This window comes from Pongo pygmaeus, chromosome 5 (genome assembly GCF_028885625.2).
Source record: "Pongo pygmaeus isolate AG05252 chromosome 5, NHGRI_mPonPyg2-v2.0_pri, whole genome shotgun sequence".
NCBI lineage: Eukaryota > Metazoa > Chordata > Mammalia > Primates > Hominidae > Pongo > Pongo pygmaeus.
In genome coordinates, this window is record NC_072378.2 from 171,067,297 (window position 1) to 171,084,280 (window position 16,984).

At 44.0% G+C, this 16,984-nt stretch overlaps 1 protein-coding gene across 19 annotated transcripts in view; it reads left to right on the forward strand.

Annotated features, from left to right (window-relative positions):
* Positions 1-16,984, forward strand: part of FAM120B (family with sequence similarity 120 member B) — a 97,609-nt gene that overhangs the window by 43,581 nt on the left and 37,044 nt on the right. For 12 of the 19 annotated variants that reach the window (XR_010126820.1, XR_008503017.2, XR_010126825.1 and 9 more), the window contains one exon: positions 7,591-7,683. The exons of 6 other annotated variants lie outside the window; for them this stretch is intronic. Coding sequence is in view for 7 of the 13 variants with exons in the window: in XM_054490282.2 (XP_054346257.1) it covers positions 7,591-7,683 (93 nt within the window). In the remaining 6 variants the exon portion in view is untranslated. Of the gene's footprint in view, positions 1-7,590; positions 7,786-16,984 lie in introns of all 19 variants that reach the window. One more of the 19 variants, XR_008503018.2, reaches the window with a different exon arrangement.

The following is a 16,984-nucleotide window of genomic DNA, read 5'->3' on the forward strand; positions in this document are numbered from 1 at the left end:
CAGAAGGTGGGTAATAATGAACTTCGCCGAGCTAAAGGAGCATGTTGTAATCCAATGCAAAGAAGCTAAGAAATATGATAAAACTACAGGAGCTGATAGCCATAATAGCCGGTTTAGAGAGGAACATAACCAACTTGATGGAACTGAAAAACACAACATAAGAAATTCACAGAACTTCACAGTGCAATTACAAGTATCAATAGCAGAATAGACCAAGCGGAGGAATCTCAGAGCTCGAAGACTTTCTGAATTAAGATAGGCAGACAAGATTAGAGACAAAAGAATTAAAAGGAATGAATAAAACCTCCAAGAAGTATGAGATTATGTGAAGAGACCAAACTTATGACTGATTGGGGTACCTGAAAGAGATGGGGAGAACAGAACCAAGTTGGAAAATGTACTTTAGGATATCATTCAGGACAACTTCCTCAACCTAGCAAGATAGGCCAACATTCCAATTCAGGAAATACAAAGAACCCCAGTAAGATACTGTATGAGAAGATCAACCCCAAGACACATAATCATCAGATTCTCCAGGTTGAAATGAAAGAAAAAATGTTAAGGGCAGCCAGAGAGAAAGGCCAGGTCACCTACAAAGGGAAACCCATCAGACTAACAGCAGACCTCTCAGCAGAAACCCTACAAGCCAAAAGAGATTGAGGGTCAATACTCAACATTCTTAAGAATTTCCAACCTAGAATTTTATATCCAACCAAACTAACTTCATAAGCAAAGGAGAAATAAGATCCTTTTCAGACAAGCAAATGCTTAGGGAATTTGTCACCAACAGGCTTGCCTTGCAAGAGCTCTTGAAGGAAGCAGTAAATACGGAAAGCCAAAACCATTACCAGCCACTACAAAAACACGCTGAAGTACACAGACCAGTGATACTGTGAAGCAACCATGTAAACAAGTCTGCAAAATAACCAACTAGCATCATGATGACAGGATCAAATTCACACATAACAACAGTAACGCTAAACGTAAATGGGCTAAATACCCCAGTTAAAAGGCACAGAATGGCAAGCTGGATAAAGAGTCATGACCCATCCATATGCTGTCTTCAAGAGACCCATCTCATGTTCAGAGACACACATGGGCTTAAAATAAAGGGTTGGAAGAAAATTTACCAAGCAAATGGGAAACAGAAAAAAGCAGAGGTTGCAATCCTAGTTTCTGACAAAACAGACTTTAAACCAACAAAGATTAAAAAAAGACAAGAGTATTACATAATGGTAGAGGATTCAATTTAACAAGAAGAGCTAACTATCCTATGTATATATGCACCCAGTACAGGAGCACCCAGATTCGCAAAGCAAGTTCTTAGAGACCCACAAAGAGACTCCCACACAATAATAGTGGGAGACTTTAACACCCCACTGACAAATATTAGATCATCAAGATGGAAAATTAATGAAGACATTCATGACCTGAACTCAGCTCTGGATCACTTGGACCTGATAGATAGCTACAGAATTCTCCACCCAAATTCAACATAATATACGTTCTTCTCATGGCTGCTCGGCACTTACTCTAAAATGGATCACATAATCGGAAGTAAAACACATCTCAGCAAATGCAGAAGAGCTGAAATCATAACAAACAGTCTCTTAGACCACAGAGCAGTCATATTCGAACTCAAGATTAAGAAATTCACTCAAAACCACACAACTACATGGAAATTGAACAACCTGCCCCTGAATGACTCTTGGTTAAATAATGAAATTAATGAGAATAAAGAGACTACTTACCAGAATCTCTCGGCTGCAGCTAAAGCAATGTTAAGAGGGAAATTTGTAGCCCTATATGCTAGAAAGATCTCAAGTTAACAACCTGACATCCCTACTAAAAGAACTAGAGAACCAAGAGCAAAAGAAAACCCCAAAGCTAGCAGAACACAAGAAATAACCAAGATCAGAGCTGAACTGAAGGAGATAGAGACACAAAAAAACCTTTAAAAAAATCAATGAATCCAGGAGCTGTTTTTTTTTAAAAAAAATTAATAGACCACTAGCTACACTAATAAAAAAGAAGAATCAAATAAATACAATCAGAAATGATAAGGGGGTTATCACCACTCACCTCACAGAAATATAAGCAACCATCAGAGAATACTATAAACACCTCTGTGCACATAAACTAGAAAATCTAGATGACATTGATAAATTCCTGTACACATATGCCTTCCCGAGACTGAACCAGGAAGAAATTGAATCCCTGAATAGACCAATAATGAGTTCTGAAATTAAGGCAATAATAAATAGCTTACCAAACAAACAAAATCCAGAACCAGATGGAGTCACAGCTGAATTCTACCAGAGGTACGAAGAAGAGCTGGCACCATTTCTACTGAAACTGTTCCAAAATATTGAAAAGGAAGGACTCCTTTCTAACTTGTTTTATGAGGCCAGCATCATCCTGATACCAAAACCTGGTAGACATAGAACAAAGAAAGAAAAACTTCAGGCCAATATCCTTGATGAACATTGATGGAAAAATCCTCACTAAAATACTGGCAAACCAAATCCAGCAGCAGATCAAAAAGCTTATCCACCGTGGTTTAGTTGACTTTATCCCTGGAAACTAACTTCAGCAAAGTCTTGGGATATAAAATCGCCAGTATTCCTATACACCAACAACAGGAAAGCGAATCACAAATAAACTCCCATTCACAATTGCTACAAAAAGAATAAAATACCTAGTAATACAGCTAACAAGGGAAGTGAAGGACCTCTTCAAGGAGAACTAAAAACTACTGCTCAAAGAAATCAGAGAGGACACAAACAAATGGAAAACCATTCCATGCTCATGGATAGGAAGAATCAATATTGTGAAAATGGCTATATGGCCCAAAGTAATTTATAGATTCAATGCTATTCCCGTTAAACTACCATTGACATTCCTCACAGAATTAGAAAAAACTATTTTAAAATGCATACAGAACCAAAAAAGAGCCTGAATAGCCAAGACAATCCTAAGCAAAAAGGGCAAAGCTGGAGGCATCATGCTACCCAACTTTAAACTATTCTACAAGGCTACCGTAACCAAAACAGCATGGTACTCATACAAGAACAGAAACATAGACCAATAGAACAGAATAGAGAACTCAGAAATAAGACTACACATCTACAACCATCTGATCTTTGACAAACTTGACAAAAATAAGCAATAGAGAAAGGACTCCCTCTTTAATTAATGGTGCTGGGATAACTGGCTGAGCCATATACAGAAAATTGAAACTGGATCCCTTCATTACACTATATACAAAAAATAATGCAAGATGGGTTAAAGACTTAAATGTAAACCCAAAAGTATAAAAACCCTAGAAGAAAATCTAGGCAATACCATTCAGAACATAGGCATGGGTAAAGACTTCATGATGAAAATACCAAAAGCAATTGCAACAAAAGCAAAAATTGACAAATGGGATCTAATTAAAGAGCTTTTGCACAGCAAAATAAACTATCATCAGAGTAAACAACCTACAGAATGGGAGAAAACTTTTACTATCTATTCATCTGACAGAGGTCTAATATCCAGAGTCTACAAAGAACTTAAACAGATTTACAAGAAAAAAAGCAAACAATCCCATTAAAAAGTGGGCAAAGGCTGGGTGCGGTGGCTCACGCCTGTAATCCCAGCACTTTGGGGGGCCAAGGCGGGCAGATCATGAGGTCAAGAGATCAAGATTATCCTGGCCAACATGGTGAAACACCATCTCTATTAAAAATATAAAAAAAATTAGCTGGGCATGGTGGCAGGCACCTGTAGTCCCAGCTACTTGGGAGGCTGAGGCAGGAGAATCGCTTGAAACTGGGAGGCAGAGGTTGCAGTGAGCCGAGATCACACCATTGCACTCCAGCCTGGGTGACAGAGTGAGACACTGTCTCAAAAAAAAAAAAAAAAAAAGTGGGCAAAAGACATGAACAGATACTTCTCAAAAGAGGACATATGGCCAGGCACAGTGGCTGACGCCTGTAATCCCAGCACTTTGGGAGGCTGAGGCAGGCAGATCATGAGGTCAGGAGATCGAGACCATCCTGGCTAACACAGTGAAACCCCATCTCTACCAAAAAAAAAAAAAAAAAATTAGCCAGGGGTGATGGCAGGCACCTGTAATCCCAGCTACTTGGGAGGCTGAGGCAGGAGAATGGTGTGAACCTGGGAGGTAGAGCTTGCAGTGAGCTGAGATCATGCCACTGCACTCCAGCCTGGGCAATAGAGTGAGACTCTATCTCAAAAAAACAAAAAGGACATATATGCAGCCAACAAACATATGAAGAAAAGTTCAACATCACTGATCATTAGAGAAATGCAAATCAAAGCCACAATGAGATACCATCTCATGCCAATCAGAATGGCCATTATTAAAAAGTCAAAAAACAAATGCTGGCGAGGTTGCAGAGAAACAGGAACACTTTTACACTGTTGGTGGGAGTGTAAATTAGTTCAACGATTGTGGAAGACAGTGTGGTGATTCCTCAGAGACCTAGAGGAGAAATACTGTTTGACCCAGCAATCCCATTATTGAATCTACCCAAAGGAATAGAAATCATTCTATTATAAAGATACATGCATGAGTATGTTCACTGCAGCACTATTCACAATAGCAAAGACATTGAATCAACCTAAATGCATATCAGTGATAGACTGAGTAAAGAAAATGTGGTACATATACACCACGAAATACTATACAGCCATAAAAAGGACCTAGATCATGTCCTTTGCAGAGACATGGATGGAGTTGGAGGCCATTATCCTCAGCAAACAAACACAGGAACAGAAAACCAAATACTGCGTGTTCTCACTTATAAGGGGGAGCTGAATGAGGAGAACACAGGGTCACATGGCAGGGAACAACACACACTGGGGACTGGGGGGGGGTTGGGGAGGAGGAAGGAGAGCATCAGGAAGAATCGCTAATGGATGCTGGGCTTGATACCTAGGTGATGAGATGATCTGTGCAGTAACCCATCATGGCACATGTTTACCTATGTAACAAGCTTGCACATCCTGCACATGTACCCCCAAACTTAAACGTTGGAGGAGAAAAATGTAAAAAGATATTTCTTTTGATATTATATATTAAATATGCATGTATGCACTATTGGTGAATATTTTCCATTTTCTAATAATCTACAGGTGTCTGTAGTTAATGTTGAGTCATAGTGGGGCTTGAGAAGTGGTAGATAGCCAGTAAGCTGACTTTTCCCACCCATAAAAATACATGTGTTTTGTTCTTGATACCATGTGTGTGCACAACAATGGGGAGGCCATTGTCGGCCCCCCAGGAGGGACACGCTGCCTGCTGTTCCGTATGAACGATGCTTGCTGATCCTGTGTGTGGTCACGCAGCGCAGCTCAACATTCCCATCACTGTGAGGTGACTGTCAGTTCTTTAAATTCACTTCAAGCAGAAAAAGCCCAGGACCCCAGAACAGTAACATCACATCCCTGTTTATATAAACCTGAAGCAAGACAAGCGTCAGGAAGAAAATTTCCACTTTACCTTTTTTCTATTAATAAAGACCTTTTAAGTAAAATCTCTTTAGTGCAAGTTGGCATGAGCAGACTTGGTAACTTGTCTTTAAAGGAGAGGTTTAAATTGGAACTTTTAAAAACTAGAAAACAACAGATTGACAAATCAATTTGGTATTCACTGGATGAAGAAGGTGCTGTATTATTCACAGGGTTAATAACTCTCAGAATTAATAAGGCTAAAAGATACATTTATAAAAATATTACAGTTTTATATATTAAGCCTAAATTCGATGTTTTGATGTGTAATATGGGATAAAAACAGCAACTGTTCAGTGCATGAAAATCACAGAGAAACTAAACACAGTTGTGTCTTGGTATATGTGAGGGATTGGTCCCAGGACCCCCAAGGATGCCAAAATCCATGCATCCTCAAGTCCTGCGGCCAGCCTGTGGAGCCCACAGATTTGAAAAGCTGGCCCTTTATATTCGGGTTTTACATCCCATGAACACTGTATTTTTCCATCTGCATTTGGTTGAAAAAAAATCCACATATAAGTGAACCCATGCAATTCAAACCTGTATTGTCAGGGGTCAACTGTACTCTCATTTGGTCTGACCTCCCAGTTAACAACAGCCACAAATGATTTTATTAAAGACTCATCTGAGAATATCCTCTGGAAAGGTAAGTTTACATCATAGAAATGCATATATTTTATATTCCTTTTATTCCAAGGTAATACCTACTTGGAATAAAAGTGGACTAGGATAGTGACGTGGTGAGTAAGAGCATTGGCAGGTCCAAGCGGCAGTCAGCACCCCGACCCCGGTGGAAGCAAATGCCGGCGTCCTCCAGGGGAGCACAGGAGTCTTTCTGATTTATGGTGGGGTCATTTTTATTGCGAATAGGCATGTTAGCCATTTTTAATATCCAAGAAGAATCAGTGAAGTTGTTATTCATGGGTTTGCTGTTGGCTTTCTGTTTCTTTTCCCGCAAGCCTTTACTTGCCACAGAAGGTGCTCTTCTGAGAGAAGCAGCTCTTGTGGTCTTAGGATGGTGTGGAATCGTTCAGTCAGTGGGCATGTTCTGCCTTTATCTGGGTAGCTGAACTCGGTGGCTGGGAGAGAAATGTCTTGACCTCCTCACCATGTGGGGCAGGGGAAGGGATGGCAAGCACTGTCTGCTGTTGATGGGGCCTGGGAGAGGAATGTCTCAACCTCCTCATCATGTGGGGCAGGGAAAGGGATGGCACTGTCTGCTCTTGATAGGGTCTGGACTGTCCATGTCTTCCTCGCTCTTCACACCCTCTCCTTAACTCCATCATCTCCACACCGAGTGATGCTCAGTCTGTCCTTTGCTGTCTCTTGTTCCTCTGTTGCATCTTTTGATTCCACAGAGGATTAGTAGGGTCTCATATTGTGGGTTCTGATTTACTCTCAACTAGGATTCGAGGACACAGGTTTCCTGTAGGTTGCCGAAAGTGGATGATGACCCCAGCTCAGCCCAGCTGTGGATACTCGCTCTCAGAAAACCCCTGAACTGTTTGCTCTGTGCAATTTGTGCCAAACGTGATCACCTATCTGGCTCTAAGACCTGGTCTTGGTTGGCACCTCATGATTATTCCCAGACGTTCTGGAGAGTTCTGCCTTGTTAGAGTCTAACCCGACTAGAAATTCAGGCTTCCCTTCCAGCTGGGCTGTGAGTTGTGTGCACAACTGGGGACACCATAGAGAGAGCCTCACAACCAGGAGCCAAGGATGGTGTGAAGAGGCTGTGCTCTTTCCACCTGCACACTGTCTGCTGCCTGAGGTCTGATGCACCATGTGTGTGCCTGTGCATGTGCCTGTTTGTTCACCTGTGCGTGTGCCTGTGTGTACACCTGTGTGTGTACATGTGTGCCCATGTGTGTGTGCATGCCTGTGCGTGCACCTATGTGTGTGCACCTCAGTGTGCTTGTGTGCACATGTGGGTGCCTGTGCGTGTGCCTGTACGTGCCTGTGTGTGCGTGTTTGCACCTATACACACACTCATAGTTAATAACTGAGATCAATTTGTAAGAAATGTTGAATTTTTCCTGTAGCCTAACACTGGCCTTTCTCTGTCCTTTTCAGGTGGACACTCTTTGCCTGGAGGATTTGCATGCGTTTATTGCGCAGGCCTTGTGCCTCCAAGGAAAATCCACCTCGCAGCTTGTAAATCTACAGGTACAGACATGACCAGTTAGTTGTCACTGCCCGGAAGACAGCTGTGCAGTCCAGCCTTCTCTTTCCCATTATAGTTGAAGTTTCACAGAAAAGATCAGGAAGGTATTTTAGTCAGGATCTTTTCGTGATGCAGTAGTTTGTCTTTGTCTCTTTAAGGGCTCTGGGATGAGCAGCCAGTTGAGGTACTAATAGGTGCTGCCTCAGTTCCAGTTTTGTGAAACTTGTAGTTCTCAATACTGCCTTTATAGGCTAGTGATTTGAAGAGAATAGGTTATGTGGTTCTCTGTAAACCTTATTAATTTCTGGTGTTAGCAGTTTTGGCCCTCCCCTGGCCTGCCTCCCAGATGGCTGCTGGCTCAAGGGCGGGGCCGCCTGGCACCTTCCTAGATCCCTCCTGGCGCCTTGCCTGTGGTGAGCGTTCAGTAAAGAACTTCATATGAGGGAGAGGGTGCACCTCAGCTAGGAGATCCGCAGCCTCTATTGTTTGTATTCAGACATGCCCTCCGGGAGTGCTTATTTCTTTAATTTCACAAAATGGCCCAATCACAGCTAAGTTCCACAGCTCTCCTCTGTGGCTGCACCCTTGTGGACCTGGGTACTGGGTGTTGTTTCCTGTTAGAATATCCCAAGGTCAAGTCACCTATGGATGGAATCTTAAAATTCTGCTTTATCAGTGCCATCTGATTGTGGTTATTGGTTTATCCGTAGCTGTAGTTTAGTTGCATTCATTTTACTTGTTTTTCTAATGGAAAAAACTAAGTTTCATTTATAAATGGCTTTTACTCAAACCTCACAACTTAGGCTGGGTGCAGTGGCTCACGCCTGTCATCCCACCACTTTGGGAGGCCGAGGCGGGTGGATCACCTGAGGTCAGGAGTTCCAGACCAGCCTGGCCAACATAGTGAACCCTCATCTCTACTAAAAATACAAAAATTAGCCAGGCGTGTGCCTGTAATCCTAGCTACTTACAAGGCTGAGGCAATAGAATCACTTGAAACCGGGAGGCAGAGGTTGATGTGAGCTGAGATCGTGCCATTGCATTCCAACCTGGGCAACAAGAGCGAAACTCTGTCTCAAAAAAAAAAAAAAAAAAAAAAATCACCTCACAACTTTTTTTTTTTTTTTTTTTTTGGTGATAAGACTCACTCTGTTGCCGAGGCTGGAATGCAATGGCTCAGTCCCTGCTCACTGCAACCTCTGCCCCATAGGCCCAAGTGAGCCTCCCACCTCAGCCTCCTGGGTAGCTGGGACCACAGGCATGCACCGCCCTGGCTAATTTATATGTGTGTGTGTGCATGTGCATGTACGTGTGTGTGTGTGGAGACGACATCTCGTTATGTTGCCCAGGCTGGTCTCAGACTCCTGGGCTCAAGCCATCCTCCTGCCTGGGCCTCGCAAAGTGCTGAGATTATAGGTGTGAGCCACCACGCCCGGCCACAACTTTCAATACTAGGTTTAATTCATAAACTAATTCTCATAGCATAGCAGTCCAACTAATGAACAATGCCAGATTTTTTTTTGGTATTAGAAATTTCATAGCATCAGTATCCAAAAAGTGGCCTTTTTTTCCTCCATTAAGCAAAAACAGAATTTTAAAATGTTAATTTAAAGTTATCAGTAGGTTAATGTGCATTCTTCATGCTGAGCGGCAGCCCTGGCCTCCCTCCTGGGCCCTGGTTGTGGCTGCCATTGGCTGCGGGTGTTTGTAGCAGCCACTGAGCCATTTCCATTATAGTCTGGGGGCCTCACCTGCTCCCCTCTTCCCTGTCAGAAGAATTGAACAACAAGACAGAAGTATTACAGAAAGGAACCCTGGGTCCTGTTCTCTGGTCCTAGGCCATGTGGGCAACATAGCACTGGAGTCTGAGAGTCACACAGATAAGGGAGCTGGGTCTGCCCTTCACCAGCTATGGGGTCTTGAGCAGGTTCTTAAGGACATACAGCAAGTAACCAAACTTCTGTGTGCCTCAGTGTCCTCTCATTTGTAAAATGAAGAAACCAAGATTTAAATGCAGCAGAAGGTGTAATGTTCTTTGTAGGCATTTAGTGCATTCGATCTTTGTTTCCACACCCCGTGGATTTGCCCACCCTTGCCATGTTGTAATTGGCAAAGCTAAAGTAGAACCAGGCTTTTGACACCCTGTCCGGGGTTCTGACCATGCTGCCATTTTCCAGGAGAAAGACATGATTAAATAAAGATGCTGTAGAAAAAGGTTGGTTTTAAAAGCACTCCCATAAGTACGTAGCCATCACACAGAGACCACTTCCCCTTAGCCATCCACTCAGCAGCACTGGTGTATACAAACGTAGCAGAGACTTGTCCCATGGTTCTAGTTCTGTTCTGTTAAAAGTGGGACCTGTGCCAATTATTATTAATCATTGGTTCCTTCTGAGAATTGTGACTGGGCAGCTTGTGATCCCTGAGGTCACTTAGGAAAATGTTTCCACAAGGAGGGCGGTTTTTCTAACAAACCATGGCACTAAGAACAGAATGTGAGTTTCGCTCATCTCCCCACCAGCCAAGGACTGGCTTGATATCCTAGGTAGGGCAGAGTCACCACTGAGCAGCCCTGCTTGGCTCCCTCCTGTGAAAGGTGGAGATGTGGTTTGGGGAGGGAGTTGGGTCCAGGTGCAGCCTCCCCACAGCCTGACTCTGTTCTGACTGCTTCACGTTGCAGTCGTATTGCATTGGGACTTCGCTGTGGCTTTCTCAGTAATGAGCTAATTGAGCCACAGAGGTGTGTGCCCTGGTGTCACCAGCCACTGTTGGGTAGGTGGCTCTTCTGGCAGTGGGTGGGTCACTGTTGCTCATAGTGAATTTTAAAACACCCTATTAGTTCTTTGCCCAACATTACTTTCCTACTCAAATAGCTCAAATATAGCCTTAAAACTATATATATATAGTTACATACATATTAAAAATTTAGGTGACTGGATTATATGTGTAAAGGTGCATAGTACATATTTATGTATATACACATTCATTTACATACATAGAAATACATAGGAATACAAGAACCCTTAACCTGCAATAATGTTATAAGTAAAGGAAAGAAGAAAGAAGGAAAGCAGTATTACTTACAGTTTAAGAAAACCAAAACATGACTTTTAAAAGTAAAGGACAAAGGATAGTTGTGCACATGACAGGAGGCTGCTGTTTTCTAGATACCAAGGACAGGCCTGTGAGCAGAAATGATGGCAGTTGTTTTCCCTTTGTAGTTATGTCTCTGAGTGCCAGTTATGTGTTTGCCAGTTTTCCTATTCATGTCTGTAACTTTCAGTGTGAGCTTCTGGTATATGGTTCTAGAGAACATACCTGCTCAATTGAACTTTGAATAGGACATGTGATCCTTCATACATAGTTTGTACAACCCTTGTGATCATACATACACATACATATAGATGTATGTGGGATTTAAGTTAGAATCTTTCTTTTTTAATTTTTTGAGACAGAGCCTCGCTCTGTTGTCCAGGCTGGAGTGCAGTGGCGTGATCTCAGCTCACTGCAACCTCCACCTCCTGGGTTCAACTGATTCTCATGCCTCAGCCTCCTGAGTAGTTGGGATTCCAGGCACGCACCACCATGCCCGGCTAATTTTTGTATTTTTAGTAGAGACAGGGTTTCACCATGTTGGCCAGGCTGGTCTTGAACTCCTGACCTCAAGTGATCTACTCGCCTCAGCCTCCGAAAGTGCTGGGATTACAGGCAGGAGCCACCACCCTGGCAGTGATGATTTTATAAATGAGCTCGTGCTCTCTTTTTGGAGAAAAAGCCGAGAAATTCCTCTGCCTTTCTTTGCCCCATCAGTTTATCTTTGCCGTGTCGGGGCTCTGAAACCCACAAAACCATCACCCCTCCTCCTGCTGGCTTTGTCTCCAGCCCCCTCTCCAGGTTAGGAAATTCTGGCTTCATCTCTTACACACTGAGAACTCCATGAGCTGGTACCTCAGCCACTTTTTCTAGTGCCTCATAGCTGATCATTGGGAAGTTCTTGGTCATATTTTGGTTGGGAAATTAAAAGGAAAAGATGTGAATTGAGGAAAGACAAAATTTTACTATAAAATTCAAGCCATGCCACATTAGAAAGTGATCTGTGATCGCATCATATTTAATTCCGCAAGGACTTCTTAAGATTCCCCTGCATGTGGCTGCCTTGTGCCACCGCTGTCCCTGGTGTGATGGCGAGTGTGGCAAGTCACACCTGTGTCAGCAGCATCGTGCCCTGCCTTGTACAGCACAGCTTGGCCCGGGGCCTGCTGGGGCGCTCAGAAAACAGCAAGCTGTGTGTGCTGTGTTTGTTAACATAGAGTGTGATGACTGATCATTGTCTGTGCCAGTAGCAGCTTTTAGTGAAAATACACATCCCAGGCAACGCCTGAAGCCCCAGTTTTTACTTTATTTTGATTACAGGATCATAACAACAAAGTAATTCTGGGTCTCCGTTTCCTTGGTAATCACTGTGCTGTGATAGTGTGTGCACCAGCAAAACGTGGCATTCCCACAGTGAGATTATATCAAGAAAGCACTTATTAAACATCATGTTTTGTTTTGTTTTTTTTAGACAGAGTCTCACCCTGTCACCCAGGCTAGAGTGCAGTGGCGCGAACTCAGCTCACTGCAACCTCAGCCTCCCGAGTAGCTGGGATTACAGGCATGCACCACCACACCCGGCTAATTTTTGAATTTTCAATAGAGATGGGGTTTTACCATGTTGGCCAGACTGGTCTGGAACTCCTGACCTTCAATGATGGGCCTGCATCAGCTTCCCACAGTGCTGGGATTACAGTCATGAGCAGCCACGCCCAGCCAAGACATAATTTTTTAAAAATGTGTTTTGTTTTTTTTCGGGATGCGGCTGTGTGCTGGGGATTTGTGCTGCATTTCTTCTTGTTCAGTCACTGAGAGAGATGCCTGCCCCTTCCATTGCATGAAGTTACTGAAGCAAAGGCTGAAAAATGCCCAACTTCCATAACCAGGGGCCCTGAGTCTCCTCCACCTTCTCCGACCTCTCCTCCTTTGAGCCTGCGATGTCCCTTTTATTTATCTTTGTTCAGCAGCACCTTTCACACTGTGGGTCTTGTTCTGAATCCACATGCCAAGTCACTATCCCAGAGTCCTGGCCAGGTTGGTCTGGCGTGTGTTCTGAGGGGGACTTGTGGGTGAGAAGCCAGAGTGTCCCACTTAGGGTTTTCAGTTTCCCATTTCCCTCCGCTCCTAGACTAATGTCCCTTTGAGGAAAGAGACAGTGTTCTTTCTCCTCTTTATTTTCCAGCACCCAGCATCCTGCCAACTTTGATTAACTTCATTAAATGGATATCTGCAATTTAAAAGTATACCTGAGCATTTGCTGAGACAGGCAGAGTCTGTCTGGTTCAGCAGAGTGTTTGTGCAAATGCAAAGCAGGTGTCTAGACAAAGCCCCATCTTTGCAGAGCTCCCTCTGACACCTCTCTCTGGGGTTCCCTACAATTCTAGTCTCAAGAGCTGATGGGGGCACTTGGGACAGGGATGTCTGGGGGCCCGTCAGAGGCTGGTGCTGCTGAAACACAGATGCTGGCATGCCTTTCCTTCCTCCCCAAGATCATCCTCTTCAGATAACTGTGGTGGCATTTTCATTTCTCACCTCTCTGTTACCTGGAAATGCTGTGAGCTTGTAGATTGCAATGGTGAGTGAGACCTACAGTGGGTGAAGCTAAAAGCCCTTTCGTACATGTTCATATAGATGGCCATGGAATGATTTTCTGATTCACTGGATTGACTCCTGGGTTGAAAAGCAAAGCTAGGGCTCTGGAGTTTACAACATCAGAATGAGAGGAGGAGAGGATGGGGCAGAATGCAGAAAAGGGCGTGGTGTGCCTGGGGCACGTACTCCTGCTGAAACCCCCAGTCAGGCTGAGCCCTAGGCCGTCTGCTGTCTCTTGCAGCTCCCTCCTGGCACTTTACCCACGTGGAATTGAATACATATTTGTGTGTGTGTGAAGCTGGTTAGACTTTGAGCCCACTTGGATTTTCTGAGACCAAAATGTCACAAACCAAGGCTAATGAGAGGCTTATATCTGAACACGGAGGACGAGGATTCATGCTGGCTGTGGGGATTTCTCAAGATAGTGGCAGAAAAAGAGTCTAGGTTCATCTGCTGCTTGGTCTGCAGGGTTCCTTCTCGCCTTACTAGGGATGACAGCTGTGGTCTATGTCATGCATTCTTGGCTGTTTGAAACTAAAGTTGTGTCTTGGACGTCACCCTTTGGTTTTGCCCCTTGTTCTCAAATAATGTCCACCTGAAGAAAGAGGTTGCAGGTAGTGCTTTTGATGATAGCAGATGCTGAAGTATGAACCCATGGAGGAAAGAATTGCCCAGGAAAAAGGCCCAGATGTTTTCCGTTCGTGAACTAGATGTGTCCTCCTGAGGGAATTCAAATCAAAGAGTTGGCAAAACTGGGTGGTGGCAGTGGTAGGGAGGCATGAGCACGGGCCCCTGACCCCCTCCCCTACCCCACACCCCCCCCAGGCTGCCTGGAGCAGGGCTTTGTTGGAATCATGGAAGGAACACACACCCTTTTTCAGCCTATCAGAATTGCAAAGCCTGGCCAGTTGGTGCAAGTGTTTATCCGCCTGCCATCACCATCGGGTGGGGTGGTCTGTGACAGGCTCAGCAGGTGTTGGTAAAAGGACCCTTGACCAGAAATGCAAAGGAGACAGAGCAGGAGCTCCTCACAATCATAACAGCAATGAGCTGTTTCTTGTTCCGTGTGGGAAAATGCTTGGAGCCTAAGTCTTGTACGGAAAAATAGATAAATAAGCAAAATGTAGACTCAGTGGCATTCTATCATTCAGTGGCATGTTGCACATCCAGACTCTCAAGATATAATACAAGTTTCTCTGCAGCTGTTGGGAGGTGGCACTAAATCGTTGTTCTTGGAAGTTAGATTCTGCTGCCTGAAAGCTGAAAGGGAAGCAAAGGCCTCCCCAGTTATCCTGGTGAGACGAGAGCTGGGTGTGTGGGGAGCTGAGAGCTGGGAATCATGGGTGGTGGAAGCGGTTAGGTTCTGGCCAGTTGCCTTGGCAGAGCCTTGCTGGCTCCTAGGAAAGAGTAGGAGTCTCTCCATTGCATCTGGGAAGTGCGGGTGGCCGGGAGGGGAATGGCAAGTGGGGAGGGGCAGGCAGCTGAGTCTATGTGGCTGGACCTGTGCTCTGAGGAGCAGGTGCCAGGGGCATGAGGGAGAGTGGCGTGTGAGCGCACCTGAGGGGGGTTCCCCTAGTGGCCTACACCCCTCAGGGGCCCGTGTCACCCACAGGAGGGGAAGCTTCACTTGGGAGGTGAGGGGTGGAGTGGAGAGAGCTCAGGGCCAGCATGGTCTCTGGTGTGGGGTGAATGGGGGTTGAGAGGAGCCAGCGAAGGCTTAGAGGGTGAAAGACTAGGTGAGGCGTAGCCAGGGACTGCAGGCTGTTGAGAAGAACATTGTAACATTTTCCAACAAATGAGTACTGTGTCAGCATGAGTACACAAAGTGAACAGTGTTGTGGGCCTTGATCTTCCCCTAGTCCTGTTGATTATGGCCTCAGGTCAGGACACACACACTCACCACCCTGCCCAGCCTCGGATGACCTCATGTTATTTTTTAGATTTTTTTTTTCTCCTTCTTGTTGCCATATTCATATTCAGGACTTTGATGAGAGAAGAATGAGGTAGAACATGCTCATTGCATCTGAGCCCACACTGCTTTGATCCTTTTCTTCTCACCAGAAACAGTTCATTAACCTAGAATAAGTCACTTTTAAGCTTGTTTTAAGTTGTGACAATTATGATTTAAACAAATTTTTCTTTTTAGGTTAGCTATAAAACTCACCAGTAGAAGTTGAAAATAAAATAATTCTATGCCATTGAATCTCCAAATGATATTTTTATTTTGCTACAAATTAATGAAACTTTAAATGATAATGATACTCTCACTTTGTCAAAAGCTTCAACCAGGGGTTACCAGACTATCGCCCATAGGCCACATTCCGCCACCAGCGTGTAGTGAGGCCTGTGAGCTCAGAATGGTGTTTGTTTCTAAATGGTTAGGGAAAAAATCAAAAGAATAATATTCCATGATGTGAAAATTACATGAAACGCAAATTTCTATGTCCAAAATGGTTTTCTTGGCACATAGCCATGCTCAGTCATTTGCAGCTGCCTTTGCCCTGCAACAGCAGAGTTGAACGGCTGTGAGAGACATCATATGGCCCACAAAGCCAAAAGTGTTTCCATCCGGCTCTTTCCAGAAGAGCGTGCTGACCCTTGTCCGTGGGGAGACGGCAGGACGGGGAGCCCCATGCTTCTGTCTCTGTACCCCTCCTGCAGCCAGGTCTGCACACACACAGTGACAGTGATAACCCCATGCATGAATGTGGCAAGCTTTAAAGACATTAGAGGGCTTTGGTAGTTAGTTTTCATGTCATTCCTTTGAGGTAATTAAGTCCTATCTTATTCTTAGAAAAATGAAGATATAATTACGTGTCTTGGCATTGGTCCTTATAAAGGAGCTGAAGTGAGGATATAAATTCCCTGACTCTTGGTTCCACTTCCACCTAATTCTCCTACACAAAGACCCTCGCCATGATAAAACCTGGATTTGGGAGTCTGTAGGGGTCGGGGTGTGGCTGACTCACATGGACTCCTCACACCTGTTAGGATGCCTTACAAGCATCAAGTGCTTTTTTAAGATTAAGTCATGTTTTCAGTTGACACATAATAATTGTGCATATTTATGGGGTACAGTGAAATGTTTCAATATGCATGTATGTTGTGTGATTTAATATTGAAGTGTAATGTTGCCTGTTGGTTCAGAGCACGGTGGTACCTTAGAGACAATTCGGTCAAGCACTTTTGTCTTATAGAGCAGGGTTTTAGGCTCAGATTAGTGGAACGGTTTGCACCAGGTCAAGGTATAGTGCATGTCCGAGCTGATCAAAAGGCCAAGGTTCCGAGTTCCACCATGCAGTCCCTTTACTTCCTGTCTTCTCACTAGACAGTGAGACACCTCTAAAGTGATAAGCAGGTATGCCATGTGTCAAAAGCAGATTTAGAAACCTTCTCATAAAAGATCTTTACTCAGTGCTGCTCTTGTTGAATTCTCACTTTACAAATCGAGTATTTTTCTGTAGGCAGAATCAAAATGCTTTGAAGACATAATGAGATCAAGCCGTTAAGATGGCGCTTTACTGATTAAATCCCTAAGACAACCATGAAAATACAGGATTGTGTAATATGTTTTCAAGGAGATATTTATAAAAATGTTTTTACTTCCCTATACAAGTT